Source organism: Paroedura picta, chromosome 1 (genome assembly GCF_049243985.1).
Source record: "Paroedura picta isolate Pp20150507F chromosome 1, Ppicta_v3.0, whole genome shotgun sequence".
Taxonomy (NCBI): domain Eukaryota; kingdom Metazoa; phylum Chordata; class Lepidosauria; order Squamata; family Gekkonidae; genus Paroedura; species Paroedura picta.
Window position 1 is genome coordinate 41850874 of NC_135369.1, and position 15883 is coordinate 41866756.

Here is a 15883-nt window from a genome sequence, read left to right on the forward strand (position 1 = left end):
AACTGTCTGGTTATACACTGCTATAGCACTTGAAAAACCATTTCACAAGCACATGCCAGGGAAATTAGCTTGTTCTAACCTAAAATCTATTTCATTGCACAGCTAAAAAGACTGTGGTAAGAGCAATATCCAGTTAAACTACTCTAATCCCAGCTTGTCTTCCACATCACTCTTTCTAACACTGAATACATAAATCAGCTCACACAAAACTTGTATTAAAAACCATACCTTGCACAGAAGTTCTATTTCAATCTTAAGAGGATGGCATATTTCTCCCCTCCATTCACATCTGCACTCCCACAACAAAGTGTACATGTTACAGTACAAAGGTGCAGCTAAACACAACTGTGCAAGAATAGTTTTTATACCCCGCTTTTCACATTCCTGAAGGAGTCTCAGCATGGCTTACAATTGCCTTCTGAGAAAAAACTCCTCTATGAGAACAGCATTTTCAGGACTGTGGCTAGTCCAAGGTCACCCAGCTAGCTGCATGTGGAGGGCTGAGGAATCAAACCTGGTTCACCAGATTAGTATCCACCGTTCTTAACCACTACACCAAGCATCTGCCCAGATGTTTCAAGGCCAATTTCTACATTTACACAACTACTGGGAATGCAGTTACTCAACTATCATTCCAGAAGGAGATTAATATGTTCACAGAGATGATGTTTGTGATACTATTATAACTACCAAAAAGGGGGGTTGGGTTCCTCTGAAACTAACACTAGCCATGCATTAGATTTAAACGGAGGAAACCCGCATGCCATGCACATCTCAGTCATAATGGGGGAAGGGAGGTGATTTTGTAGTAATCATTCCTTCAGCACTGTTCTCACAGAATTATAAGAAGCATACCGAAAGGGGAAATAACCACATACACTGTTCCCAATTTCCTCAGAGAACAGGTAGGAAAAACATGTGGTGAGGCATCTAGAAATACTTTCAAGGATCTAAGGGAGAAAATATTGGGAGACAGACACTCCCTACTCCAGAAACCACATAACAGCAACTGAAACTTTGAGCAAGTTTGAAGAGCCATTTTTATGGAGGAACCATGGCTAATGCATCTGCTTCGCATGCAGCAGGTCCCAGGCTCAAACCCCACCCATATCCAGTCTTTGCATCTTGTTTGCCTTGAAAAGCACCTTGTTTGGGTAGCCATCAGTCAGTTGTGACTTGACAGCACTTCATATACACAAGGCTTCCTTAAGTGAGTGGTGTTAGCATGAGTTTCTTACTTGATTGTTACCCCCAGGCCGTGGAATGGTACTGTTCTGTGGAACCCTCGGAACCAGACCATGGCGGGGGGGGGGGGAGGCGCGGGCACAAACGCACCAGCACAGCAGGTCCTCACCTGCGCATTTGCACCCACCGGTGCACCAGTGCCAGCGCCTCCCTCTCCTCCCCCCCCCCCGCAGGCCTAGGCTTGAGCGAGGGGAGGCGCCAGGCTGTGGGGAAGAGGCAGGCACAAATGCGCATTTGCGCCCGCCGGCATGCCGGCGCCCCCCCCCCCCCCCGCGGACCGGTCTCCGGTCTGAAAAAGGTTGGGGAGAGTCGACTGAAGATGGCGCCATAAAAGCTGGACTTCTGTTCAGCTCTTAAGCCATGCCGAGGGTCAGGAGCTTCTGCACCTGGCTGACCTGAGCAGATACGCAAATCTGCTCGCCGGTCGCCCCAGGAACCGGGAACGGCATCCTGAGGGTCCTACAGATCTGTGGGGAGGTAGGGGGACCGAGCTCCCCAGATCAACAGCGGCGTGTGCTCAAGGTCACGATGGCGCCCTTGTCGCAAACAACTTTACAAGCTTGAAACGACCAGCTGACCTTACATTCTTCCCAGACCATCTTTTACCAGATTGACAGAAGCGCTGACAGAAGCTGAAGTCTACAACAGTAAGGATTGAAAGCTTTCTGGCTTTTCTCTTTCTTCTCCCACAAGCTCTTCCTCCCCCCTCCTCAACCAATTTACAAGTGAATTCCTTCTTTCGTGGAGTGAGAGACTCCCAGCTAATTATACCCGCTAACCAAACAAAGAGACAGCTTTGAAGCTTTGTTGGAAAAAGTTCAGTGGGGGTAGCTGACTTGATACGGAGATCAACAAACTGATAATTTGGGATCGCCCGTGCTCCCGCGAGACCTCACGAGACTTTCTGTTTATAATTTGTGACTGCCTAGAACTATGGAAAAATTAACTAAGACACAGCTTTTCCATTTGTTATGCGAAGGGAACTCAAAGATACTGAAAGCAGTCAATAAGCTGGAAAAGGAAATCCGTGGGATTAAGGGGGAGCTTTTGGACGGAGCCGACGGTCTGGAGAGAGCAGCTGATATAGCTCAGCCAATAATAAATCAAACGAAAATCCAATGCTTGGAAGTTAATCAACACAAGGGGGAGAGAGCCAGGGATGTAAAAACTCAAAGTAACTGAAGAACCTGGGAAAACAGATTCAAGGAAGGAAAGCACCGAAAACCTAGAAGTCTATTCAGAGCAGGAAGTGATTTGGATCAGCAAAATAAAAAGAGTCTATTCAAAAGCGACAGCACCCAGGAAGCTATCAGGAGATATTCCTGTGCGACCAGAGGAAGAGATCCAGATTGATAAAGTATACAGAGCCTACTCAAAGGCGACTGCAAGCAAGAATCAAGTAAGAGACTTCTTTGGCCCTGACAGAAGGACAATCAGAAACACTCTACTATGGAAAAAAACACAATTTCATTTGCTGCGACCACCTGAAGGATGAGTTGAACAATGGAGTATTCTCCTGGCTTCCTGTGGGAAAGACAGCAGCAGTAACTTTTAGGACAGGACCAATATATGAAGGGAACTGACTTTATATCATCTAAGATAATAATAGAATATATCCTTATAATAGATTATACTCTCATATCTATCAACAACTACTCTGCTAAGGAAGATGGTAATAACTCCTAGATCAGGATCAATATGTGATGGGAATCGAATATGTATGTCAGTATGTATGCTAAAAGAGGATGACAAACTATACTTCATAGGTATTAACAAGACGGCAGTAGTAACTCTTAGGTCAGGGCCAATCTATGAAGGGGACTGACCTTATACCATTTAAGATAATAACAGAATATATTCTTATAACAGATTATATTCTCATATGTATTAACAATCACTTGGCTAAGAAAAATGGTAAAAACTTCTAGATTAGGAATAATATGTGATGGGAACTGAATATGTATGTTAAAAGAGATGGCAAACCATATCAGCTGGTCGCTTTTTTTCTTAATTTTTCTGTAAATGCTTTATATAATAATAAATAATAAAATTATTTTAAAAAATGAAAAAGGTTGGGGACCACTGCCTTACAGGACACAAGCAGTTAATCACTGCTTTTATTCTAGTCCCTTGTTCCTCAGCCCTAAATGAAATGAAACCCAAATCCTGCATTTGATCACTCTATGTTCCCTTCAGCATTTACCATCATTATTCGATGTCAATTGCAAGCTCCTTGGGACAGGAGCCTTTCCATTTATACTTGGGCCTTTCCATTTATACTGCTTTGTAAAGGGCCATGGACATGACAGGACAGACTCAGTCAAGACTGGGACAGACTCAGACAGACTCATAAAATGCAACTCAGTCAAGCAATGGAACCAACTTAATTTCACAGCCTTAACACTAGAACACGTGCAGACTAAAGATGAAAAGATGAATTGTTAACAATCAATTTGTTCATTTCATTAAACAGATTTAAAACAGGGACCTAATACAAGCTTTTCATTAAGAGCTGCCATCTGTGAAATTGCTTCTGTGCTGACTCAATTGCCTACATAGCTTCCTGAACTCAAGACTTGTTCACACAAAGTCAACACCATAGAGATCCAGCATGGTGGAGTGGTTAAGAGCAGTGGAAACCAATCTGGACAACCAGCTTTGATTCCCCACTCCTGCACATGATGCCTGCTAGGTGAAATCACTCAGCCCCATCTTCCTCACAAAGTCCTGCTGTGGAAAGAAGGTAAGAGAATTGGAAGCCACTTTGAGAATCCTTAGGGCAGAGAACAGCAGGGTATTAAAAACCTACTTTTCTTCATGGACAAGCCCCTGCACAATTTTTCCCTGCTTTGATTCATCATGGAGATCAGGAAATTCCCCATATCACAATAAACCTACAGGTGATCCACATGTGAAGTTACAACATGTGAATGTCATGTTGAAAGAAGACAATTACAACACAGGAGAGTAAGTTACAGTAAGATACTTTGGCATAGCTCTAAAAAGGAACATGATCTTGCATATGTGAGGATAAGAACATTTCCCCCTCTTTTAATGTCTCCCTATCCATGTATGAGGCAAATTATCTGGGTAGAACTGCTCCCAATTAAGTTACAGCTGTTTTTTCAATGAGACTCCAATGTAACCTAAAAATGAAATAATTTATAAAGATGGATAAAAGTATATAGATCTGATATCCAGGGTCCATTTTATTCCAGGGCTGATTCCTAGGAAGTCTGTGAGATCCCAGATACCTTATAGATACAGCTTCAGCTCAACCTTTCCAGCTAATACTTTTGTATTTTAACAGCAGCATGAAGATAAAAACAGCTGTGTAATAACTGAGATTTGTCACCCAGTTTGAATTTCCTACAACACCCCTGGGCATCTATAATTTCCCTCTATCAGCTTTTGTTGGTACCCGACACAATGGCCCTTATAGCAAAGCCCTTAAGCTAAATAATAATAATTTTGGCAGAGTGAGGTTGTGAACAATCAGTGCAGTTACTTTGTAGTAAAATACATGAAATATGTGGCTGAAGGCGAGCCAAGAAACATCTTGGATTTATAGACCCACGGGGGGTTGTCATGAAGTCAAGCACAGAGGATTATTTTGAAAAGATCCTTTTGGCATGTTTGATGCAGTTTGTATTTAGGAAGACAGTAATTTTTAAACCAGAATATAAGTCTCTAAAAAACCTGCTTGCTTTGCTCAAATGAAAACCACCTCCTTCTGTTAGTAGGATTCTTTTGTGGGATCCAACCCACAAAAGGTCTTATTCTTCACTGGTAAATGGCATCTCCTATAAAAGCAAATTGTGGTATATCAAGAAGGGTGGGAAGAAATCATCAAATCTGAACACACATAATCCAGGTGGATGCTGCCATGTAGAAACAGGGGATACAGACAGCAATGTAAACAGTGCTTTGAAAAGAGGTCTTAAATGGGAATACAACTGACTGCAACCTCTACATTCTGTTGGGATGCTTAACATATGATGTTCCCCCATATGCCTCGTAACTTCTATATAAGGACACAGTTGTCCATAAGTTGCTCACCGTTACAGGAAATGTGCATACCTTTGCGTTTTACAGTGTGCCAACAGACTGAAAAGCCACAGCTTCCTCTTACGTACTCATATAGGAAAGCAAGCATATATGTTCATCCTACATAGCAACTCAGCCATTTCTCGTCAATATAAAAGAGATTTATGTATGCCACAGGCCTGATATCCACCTGGGTCTCACCTGAGAATACTTGCTCACCTGAGAATACCTCAGCCATACAGTAAATTCATGATCTGGTATTAGGAGTGCCAGTTTTAAGTACAATTCTCTCACTGTCTCTATTTAAACTTAGCTGTGTAATCACATTCACAAAAGTTACCAGCATGCCAAAAATGTTTACTAAGCTGCATTACTATAGATCCCTACATTATTTATCTGTGTGTGTGTGTGTGTGTGTGTGTGTGTGTGTGTGTGTAAAGTTTTCCTAGCTGCTCGCCTCGAAAGGAGATCTTGTTCTACAGAGAAAACTAAGTGAATAGCTATTAAATAAGCCTCTAAAAGCTTTTAAATGTTTAAGGAAAAAACACAGTGACATTTAAATGGGCCCACTCCTTCCCCTACATATGCTGACTTCACATCTAAACAGCTGGAATCAAAAGGATCCAGGTTGTCTGAAGGGACCCAGGACTTATTGGGCAAGCTGTGAAAACCCAGTATTGGTTGCTGAGAGCACCAGAAGCTGCTGTCCTTCAGGGTCAGCTTAGTTTAAGTTGATCAAGCCCGTAAAAAGAGGGAATGATTACCAAACACATATTGGGGGGGGGGGGGAGGTTGTGTGAATACACTCAATGCTGAATGCTTTTTTTTTTACACGGTTAATACTATTTTTCAGAATTTTATGAAAATACAGGTGACAGGAAAAAATAAAAAGCAGTCACATTCAAAACTACTGTGTCTTCATGGATCGTGCCTTCATCTGCCACAAGGCCATTCTGATCTACATTTGCCATGTTACATTGTTTGGAACAGCGTGTTCTTATAGTTCTAGAGCCCAAGTGCTTGGGCAGCTACTAGACCTGAACACTTATGCAATGTGGAAAAGGATATGCCAAGAGAAAGCCAACAAACATTTCTATTGGTTTAGATTGCTGCCTTATTCATGCTTATGTTGCTTACTCATCAGTTCCCCGACACCCAGAAAGGAAAAAAAGCTTACAACACACTTCGCTACCTAACACAAGAAAATTTTGGATTGAAATTTCTTTAAATTATGTTACTTATATGAACAAAAAATATTTTTTTTGCCTAGGCACTGTTGCCTAGGATACATGGCTGCAGAGATATGAATTGCCAAATAATGTGAATTTGACAAAAGTGTTAAATTACACCAATGACAAAAAAACAGCACAAGAACATTTTAAAAGATACAACAAGGTCTGGTGTAAGCACAGGCTGACCATCCCTCTGCAGTCACTGGCTGACCAGCTAGAATGTTACAGCAGCCCAGAGGCCACAGCTGCAGGAGCATTCACTTCAGTCCCCAGAAATTTAGGCTGATCTTGCACTAAGCACGGGGTTGGACTAGATGGCCTTTATGGTCCTATGATTCTAAATAAGACTCTGCCACCCATTTGAACTGCTATGTCAGTCTTCACCAAAGGCACAGGGACTGAATGGAAAAGTAAGCTGTTGAGGAGGAAGGGGATACAAAGCAACGAGCCAGGCAATCAGAGGAAATTTTGTTTGGGAGTTCTGACAAAACAAATATTCTGCTTGGGGTATCACCATATAATTATGGACGGAAGGGATTGAGAAGACAAAACTTTTCATGAACGCGTGCAGAGCTCTACTATAAGGCTATGCTTTTGTAGCCTATCTTTTCCAAGTAAGTAGGTACAGGAATGAAGCCTGTATCTGCATAGAGCTTTTCAGGTTAACTCTTCTTTGGATTTGAAATAACCTTCTGAAGTAGGTCATGTTCCAATTTTAAAGACAGATTCAAGGCAGAGAGCTGACAATTTGCTTATTCCTTCACTCTCCACCAACCCCTCATTGATGTGTGTTAGCAATACAAGAACATTATTACATTCTCAGGACATACCTTGGCATTTCAAAGTGCAATGACAGCCTCCCTTACCTGATGCAATGTTTACAATTTCTTTAACAATTACAGCCTGAGCTTCTTCATATTCTTCTCTGTTCTTTGAGTATTCTTCGTTGAGCTCTTTCAATTTACTGCACATAAAAAACAAAGAAATGTTTGCAAGCTACCTTCGCACCGCTTTGATTTTCCAGGATTTAAAAAGAGTATTCTCCCCTGATGAGCCATCATTTTGAGGTGAAGGCAGGAACTGGGAGTGGTGCACATTTTACAGACCTGTTGGAGAACTTCACACCATTCTTCTGGGTTTCCAAGACATTGTATTTCAGATTGTTCCTCAGTACTTTCTCCTCCCTGTAGGTAATCCGGAAAAAATGTCCATATTGTGCATTGATTTCCAATTTGATGCTCTTGCCGGGTTCCAAACCTGTTCAACAGGAAGGGATGAGGAGGAAATAAAACACATAACTGATAGCAGTGTTACAAACAGACAAGCCACATTTTCATTATCACTACCCAGTGACTCAAATTTCTCTCTTGGCTGGATTTTGCTGCTCCATTTTGTATGAAGCCACCTGCTGAGAAGTTAACTCATAGTCATGGGGCTTGGAACAGCTCCTGACACCTAGCTGGCTAGACGAGAGCTAGAGGAGTTTGAAGCACAGGTTTTCCTTGCTACAGAGATTTCTAAAATAAAATGCCTCACCAACCTGAGATTATTCGGAAGGGAGAAGGGAGACATACAAACAAGAAAATCATTTTTTTAGGGTGACTGATGGGATCATTAGAGAGGATAAGTGAGTAATATTCCATAGGCAACAGGTGTTAGACAGAATCCATCGAGCTACTTTTGCTCCCCATTTTACAACTGCTAACCAACTTACAGTTTGTCTTTGTGCCCAAGCCCAGTAAGCTACGTTTGCATGTGCCCTGTGAATCAGGATTCCAAAATCCAAAGCCTCAATGTCCATGTGCTTCAATGCCTTGAACCAACCCACCATGGGTCCATTGTACGTTACAGTTATGAATTTACTGTTCTGACTGCTTATTATTGTTCCATTGTTATCTAGGGTTACCAATTTCTTTGTATTGTTTATGTTCCTATGTTTCTTGCAAACCGCTGTGAGCCTCCGGGGATAGCGGCATATAAATGTAATACATAAATACAAAATAAAAATTGAAAGCCAAGCACTGTTTGGAACCTTGTTTTTCAAGGCACACATAATTACAATGTGCTTTTGTGAATATTGTCACAAACTATGATTTCCCACAAACCTGAAAATAACCAATTATTTCACCATGGACACCTGGAAGGGGGAGCACAAGACCTTCCAAAGGAATTGCCAGGCTTACTACCTAGCAGCAAATAGCAGTTTGCAGTTACAGCTGAAGCATATCTAAGAGTCTTGTGACACATTTCAGCAGCGTTTCCCAACCATGGTATCAAGGTACCATACGGCACCACAAAGGCCCCTCAATGATATCGTGGCATGGGGAGGTTTCAAAATGGCGGCTCAGGAGAGCCCTCCCACCCTGTGAAAGAAAAAGGTTTTTTTTTTATGAAAAAAAAATCTACCCTTATTAGAGCAAGCTGATGTACCCTTTCTCAAAGAGGCCAATGATTGGCCTGGAAGGGTAGAAAGAGAATGGCCCTTAGTAACCTTAGTCACCTTTGCCACCAAAGGCTCCTCTCAATTCTGGGGTGTGTGTGGTATGGCAGGGAGGCATGGACAGCTGACATCACTTCTTGGTACTCTGAAGCCTGAAAAATATTTCAGGAGTACCTCCATAGGGAAAAGGCTGCCTTAAAGACTAATACATGTGTCATGGTATAAACTTCCACAAACTAGAATATTTAATCTGATGTAAGAAATGCTATCCTAAATTGGCAGACACATCAATATGAACATACATTGGGGAAGTAAACACTGAGGTCAAAACACCACGAAATAAAAGGAGTCTGACATTTGTAAGCAATGCTCAGCTGCGCAGACAAAGTAAAGACCGTTCATAACAGCAGTCATTGGGATTATACAAAAATCCCAGTTATGCTGTGCTGATTTAAGACCTGCACTGGGAAAGCACATTGATATTGATAAATGCGTGCCTATAGCCCTGTGACTATGAGTTAACTCCTCAGCAGGTAGCCTGGTAAAATATGAAGCAGCAAACCTGGAAGTAAGTAAGCCTGATGATTAATTCTAATGCAATAAGAAATGAATTATTCTTCAAAGCGCACAAGACTGTTGTTTATTTCAGCAAAATAAAAGCACAGAATCTCTCTCCTTTGTGACTTCCTGAAATGATAGTCTCCCCCCGCCCCCAATTTTGGCTGCATCTCAACTGGAGTATATCAAACTGGTATTGGCCACATCAAATAAATTATGGGCTACCACCTCCCATCTGTGACTGTGGGGAAGAGCAATGTTTTCAAATCTTCAGTGTACCTTCATCACAGCAATTTGTCTGCCCCCACAAAAATTCCGGCCAAGTAACCTGTGCACTGTGAGAAATATTTTAGGATTGACAGTGTGTTCGAGCACGTTTCTTGGCCTACATTCATGAATCAAGAGCTCATATCAACAGTCTCCTGCAGCTATGCGTTTCAGAAGATCAACAGAAGATGTGAGCTTGCTCTCAGATAAAACATTACTCATCTTCTCACTGCGGAAGCCCCTATAGGCTCCTGGAGAGTAATTTTAAAACTGTAGTATTATTTCAAACAATCGAAAAATCTGAACAATGAGGAACACAACTTGTGAAAAGCCAACTCTTCAGCACTTTTCCATAGTAAAAAAAATTACTCTGTCCCAACATACTTAGCTCCCTGGCTGCTGTCTTCAGCACTTCCTGCATTTTTTCCTCTAGCTCATTCATCTTTTCTCTCAGCTCAGTCAGATTGGGATCAAAGGAAGGTTTCACAAGGTATTCATGGTTTTCTACCTAGAATACAAGGCAAAGAAACGTCCATTAAAGATTGCATGGCCATCTTTTCCTTGCAAAAATTAAAGATTCCAAGTGAGTAACAAATAGCTCATCTTTACCAGCTTTTGGAACTACATACACTGAAAATTAAATCAAGCAGATTCATTCATTAAATCTCAGTGAACTAATATTTGTGGCAGATTTGTTAATGTGCACAAAGTGTTCCGTCTGAGTTCTTAAAGAAAATCGATCGGTCTAGCTAAAGTCAAAGGATAATGCATTCTGGGTCTGAATCATCAGACTGGTGATTGATGAAGACATTTTCGAATGGTTCCTTGCAAAAGTCTTCCTGCAGATTAGAAACCAGAATATCAGGTTGGAGCTACACCAGCACCTTTCTCCCCCACTGTCAAGATTGTAGGAGCCCTTCCTGTGCTGTATCCCATTACACTGAGGAGATAACCAAACAACGGTTGCAAGTGTTCTGTGTGTTCGGTCTGTTTTGCCAGCAGGACCTCTTTCAAATACACTTGTGGTCAGAGGTTGGAAATGTCAGCCTATCTCTCAAGAGCAGACACCACACTCCTTCACAGCATGTCATCATTATTAGTAAAGATAAACAGACATGACTTGCTGTCTTAAGTTGGTGGGGTTTCAGGCAAACCAACAGGCCCAGCTGCAGGCTCACTAACAGCACTGGCACATTCCAATCCTGCAAAGGCAATCACCCAACTGAACCACCAGATTCTCAGTACCAGGGGCTTTCTCTGTCTGCCAGCACAGCTAATGACTGATCATTGTTAAATCTGCCAAGGGTATACACTTTCAGTTTACGTCCCAGCATGACATCATGGCTGTGTGGCCCATCTCCTGGGGGCTTTCCAACCCGGGATCCTTGTAGCAAATTGTTTGCTGAACGAAAAATCGCCATTTAAAATAGTGGAATTCGTCATTATGCATACCTGCCTTTGTAGTGGAATCCAGTTGCGTTTTGTATCGTTTCCCACAGGCTTCCGGTCTCGGCAAAAATCGCTAGAAAGGAAGCGCTATTGCCGAGCTCGTCCCGCCCCTGGCCGTCAAGCAGCCAATGGGCGGCCGTTAGCATGCTCCCAAACAGCCCCTTTCCCTTTAAGGAAGTTTTTTTTAAAAAAAAAACACACCCGTTGCAACGAATCTGTGTTGATTCGTTGCAACGGAGAGACCCATCCAGCTGGCAGGTGTGTTTGAGCTGCCGTTTCATCGTTGCCACGCTCCTCCCGAGTGAAAAAAAAATCCCCCCCCCTCACGGGCGTGATTTTCGGCCAAAAACAGTGTGAAAAATAAAGGGAAAATACATCAGCAAATGGGCTTCTCTGTTGTTTGTGCTTAGTGACTAAACAACTCTGGGGAGGGACTGAAGCCGGGGAAGCCTCTAAACGGAGGCTCGACGGTGCGTTGATCCCCGCTCGCTCGAAGAAAAAAAAATGGCGATCGCTTCGCCGGAAGATCAGAGGAGAGAGCCAGGGGGAGGGACTTTGTAGAAACCACAACAATGGTAACGCACAGAACTTTCCCGCTAGTGTTGCAGATTGGTTGCAGGAGTGTAGCGCTTTCCGGAGGGTGAATCCACTTTTGGGGATTTTCCTGAAAGCGCTACAACGAAGTGCTTTTTGCGGATCGGTTTCAGGTGTGTGGCAGATTGTCAATGACGTGCATAATGGCAAATCAGTAGCGTTTTCAATTGCCAACCATTGTGCGATTTTGAAGGAGTGCGGAAAGCCCCCTGGTCTTGGTTTCTTCAACTGACCTATCTACATAGTGCAAAAGAGAGCAGAATGAGGTAACAATCTTTATAGCTATATATCTGACACTCACTTTCTCAATAGTCTGGTGTCTTTGGAGCCTACTGTCATCTACAGTCTGTCAGAGACTCACAAACTGGCATCCTTATTCATCCAAAAGAAAACAATGAACATGAGAGCTAGCTAGATCACACCAAGGATTCAACAAGGAAACCCTGAAGTAGGATGTGAACATCTGCATTTTATTTGTTCTGAAAATATGGTAGTCAGAGATATATTTCCCCTGTAGTTGTGAGTTCCTGAATTGTGCAGGGGGTTGAACTAGATGACCCTGGAGGTCCCGTCATAAACAGGAAAGTTGGGAGAGTTGTGGACTTTCCTGAGGTTTCTGGCCAGCTACTGTAAGAAACAAGACATTGAACCAGGTAGGCCCTTCATCTGAGATGACAGAGAAGGCAACATGATCCAGTGGCTAGAGTGTCTGACTAGGCTCTGTGTGATCCTTCCATAGTGGCTCAGCTGAAATATCAGAGCCACTAAGTGGTACGGATAGCTATTGTGGCTAATAGCTGGAGGAGAGGGGTCCCTCAGAATTTTTATTTTATAAAAACAACAACAACAAAGCCAGTCAGAAAATTATGCAAATCGGTAACAGAAGGTTATACCTTTCAATTTTAAAATTGTTGTACACAATGCAATACAAATTAACAGACTGGCAAGCAGAAAAGTTTTTCCTCACTCGTTTAAATCTTTACCCTGTCTCCAACTCATTCAAATTTCAACAAGAATTAGTTTTTTAACAAAAGATTTGGGCAATATTTATCACTATATCACTGCCTTTTGAAACAAATTCCAACATACATCTTGTGGCATCTGCATATCCGGCTTAGGGTACTTTCATTTAAACCATAATCAAAAACATCACAATTCAGAATAATTCATCATACATCACATATTAATAAAAAAACAGGTGAACCATACACTCCCTCATTATTCACCTTCTAATTCTTTAATAGCTGTTGATAGGATGATGTTTCAGAAATATTTCTAATCTCCTTCTGACACCACCTAAGTGAGAAGCCCTCATCACATTCTATAGTAGTGAATTCCAAAAAAGGATCAATCAAGCTTCCTCATCTATCTAAACTGTTCCTCAAAAATAGCTAGAGATACAATTCATATAGAGTATTACTCAGCACAGAGTATGAATTACTAAGCATCTTGCACATTTTCATTTTAAACATTTCTAGTTCACAAAGGTACCTTCCCCCACGACTCTTTTTATACTCCCCACTGTGAAACCAATATGGCTGCTTACTTTCCCATGGGTTGGCTACCACATATGTCGCCCTTCAGTGTCTAGTGCTTGATCCCTGGTCCCTTAGTTCTTATACAGTAACTCCGGTACACATGTTTGGAGGTATTTTTTAGTTAGGGGCTACCTAATTAGGAGGAACAGCACTGAGCTATGGGGAAGGTCATAGAATTTGTTTTGAAACAGTCCCCAAACCACCTTTGCTTTCTTTTCCTTATGCTAACTTTATCCAAGTTGCTTACAAGGCCTGTGTCGGAGCAAAGAGAATTGGGTTTCTAACAACCCACAGTGCTAAGAAATTGAAAGGGAGGAAGAAAAGAAACTAATTTCATATTTGTCAGAGACTTGGGAGGGGGGGACTAGCATAGACATGAAATAATCTTATGTTTAATTAAACATTTTCCCCAGCACCATCAGTGCCTTTCTTTTACTCTGAAGCCCGAGATCATAAATTATTATAACCTATTCAGGATTTATATGCTTCCTACATCTAGAATATAATGTCCCTAACCTGCACAGCAGCAAACAAAATCATTCTCTAGAGCCTGCAAGGAAAAGAATGAGGGATGAAACCGCAGGAATGCACTACACCATCAATTTGTACACAGAACTGTTTCGCTTGCTTTAGGACACGAATATCTGACACTGTCATTCTTCTCGAACTAAACTGCATAAACCAAGAACTCTTTAAAAAGTACAAGGCAGACCTTCCTAAGGAGGAGCAAGTAACTGCTAAGGCAGAGACACAATCAACCTCCACCAGAAGAGATGGAAGGCTTATCCAAAAGACTCAGGCATAGCACAGGCATACCAAACTGCAGACACACAGCAGAAGACTATAATTCCCCCTGCTTGGGAATCACACATGATTAGGATCTTTTTTTGGGGGGGGGGATGCTTTGTATCCTCACAAAACATTTTGCTTTACATGGCTACATTAACCCATACTATGAGCTAGCTGGCTAGCTTATTTATTTACTAACTAAATTTCTAGCCCACCACTCTCCAGATAATTGTGCTGAGTTACATAGTAGATGACCCCCCCCCCAATAAAACCCCATCAACTTCCTTTAAAACAAATTTAAGAAGGCAGCATAATCCCCCCTCCCCCTCCCCAGCCAGCCAACTACCTGGAGGGGGAGTTCACAAGATGTTACAGTGTGGCCTGAGGAGGGGGGCCCTGGTGTCCCTAGCTCCAGCCTCAACTGAAGACCTGGCGGAAGAACTCCGTTTTACAGGCCCTATGGAATTTAGACATCGCTCCCTTCTTCTGCTTGCCCCCAGCCTGACAATCACAGGACACACTGCCCTTCAATTACCAGTTAGACTACTAGGGACTAGACATCACAGCTCACAACTGGATGTGAATGACTCTCTGTTCAGAGCATCACTTCCAACTGTCTTCTGACTCTGTATGACATGTTCATAAATCAACTATCGCAACACACATCCTCAAGAAGGTTCATAAGACTAGAATTAGTAACAGAGCCACATATAAAGCCCTAGTCTAAACTAAACTACCACCACTCAGTAGACCAACTAGACAAGCGGCAACAATAACAAAGCTACAACAAAGCACGAATAGCAACCAGTTTAAAATGCTATAAAGAATCAAGGCAAGCTGAAATGTTTTTTTAAATAACTGGGATGGGGGGGGGCTACACACACAAGGACATCAGACACAGTCCCCCATGCCTCCTGGCCACACATCCCATCACAGAAGGCAGGAGGGCGGAGCATGAGGAAAAGCCAAAGATGATAGTCACAGTTTCCAGGTAAAACAAAATGGGGGACATGGAGTCTTTTGTGTACTCTGGAGCTCAGTAGGTAACCAACATCACACTGAAGTAAAATCAGAACTGGACAGGTAGCCATTTAAGATCTTTTTAGACAGGAATTAAGATGCTGCCTGTAGTATTCTTACTGTTGAATTCTGGACTGATGAAAGAAGGACTGCAATCTGGATTTTCAGATAGTTAGGTGGATAGGGAATTGGTTAGAGAACCGCACTCAAAGAGTTGTTGTCAATGGTGTGCCCTAGTGCACTGCCACAACAATTAACACCCAAAGTTGATATTACAGTTAATGCTTAAGTTTTCTTTAAAACCAGAGAATATGTTTTTGAGCTCTTATCCAGAAAAGTTGCCACATCAAGCAGAGACTTTCTTTTTTTACACTACGACTGTGGCTAGAATAACTCTGGCAAGGCAATGGAAATTGTCGACCTCACCTTTGATATCAGCCTGGATGGACAAGCTCGCAGATCTCGCAAAAATGGCCAAACTAACTAGTCAGGTCAATGCAAGAATTTCAAGAATAGTGACATCATTACCTGGAATTTCTCAGTAAATAGATTTAAGGGTGAACAATGGTGAACCAATACTCATAAATTTCTGTTGGGGAGATTTCTTGCATTTCTGTATTTATGTTTTTTTCTATATGTAACATATAATTTTTCTTCTTTTCTATTAATAATAAAAATTAAATTTAAACAAAACACACTCAAAG

The 15883-nt window shown here is 42.0% G+C and overlaps 1 protein-coding gene across 1 annotated transcript in view; it reads right to left on the reverse strand.

Annotated features, from left to right (window-relative positions):
* MSH2 (mutS homolog 2) overlaps positions 1–15883 on the reverse strand; it is a 69498-nt gene that overhangs the window by 12087 nt on the left and 41528 nt on the right. Inside the window, exons 9-11 of the mRNA XM_077335187.1 lie at positions 10174–10297; positions 7631–7781; positions 7391–7488 (exon numbers count right to left, since the gene is read on the reverse strand). Coding sequence (XP_077191302.1) covers positions 7391–7488; positions 7631–7781; positions 10174–10297 — 373 coding nt within the window. The remainder of the gene's footprint in view (positions 1–7390; positions 7489–7630; positions 7782–10173; positions 10298–15883) is intronic.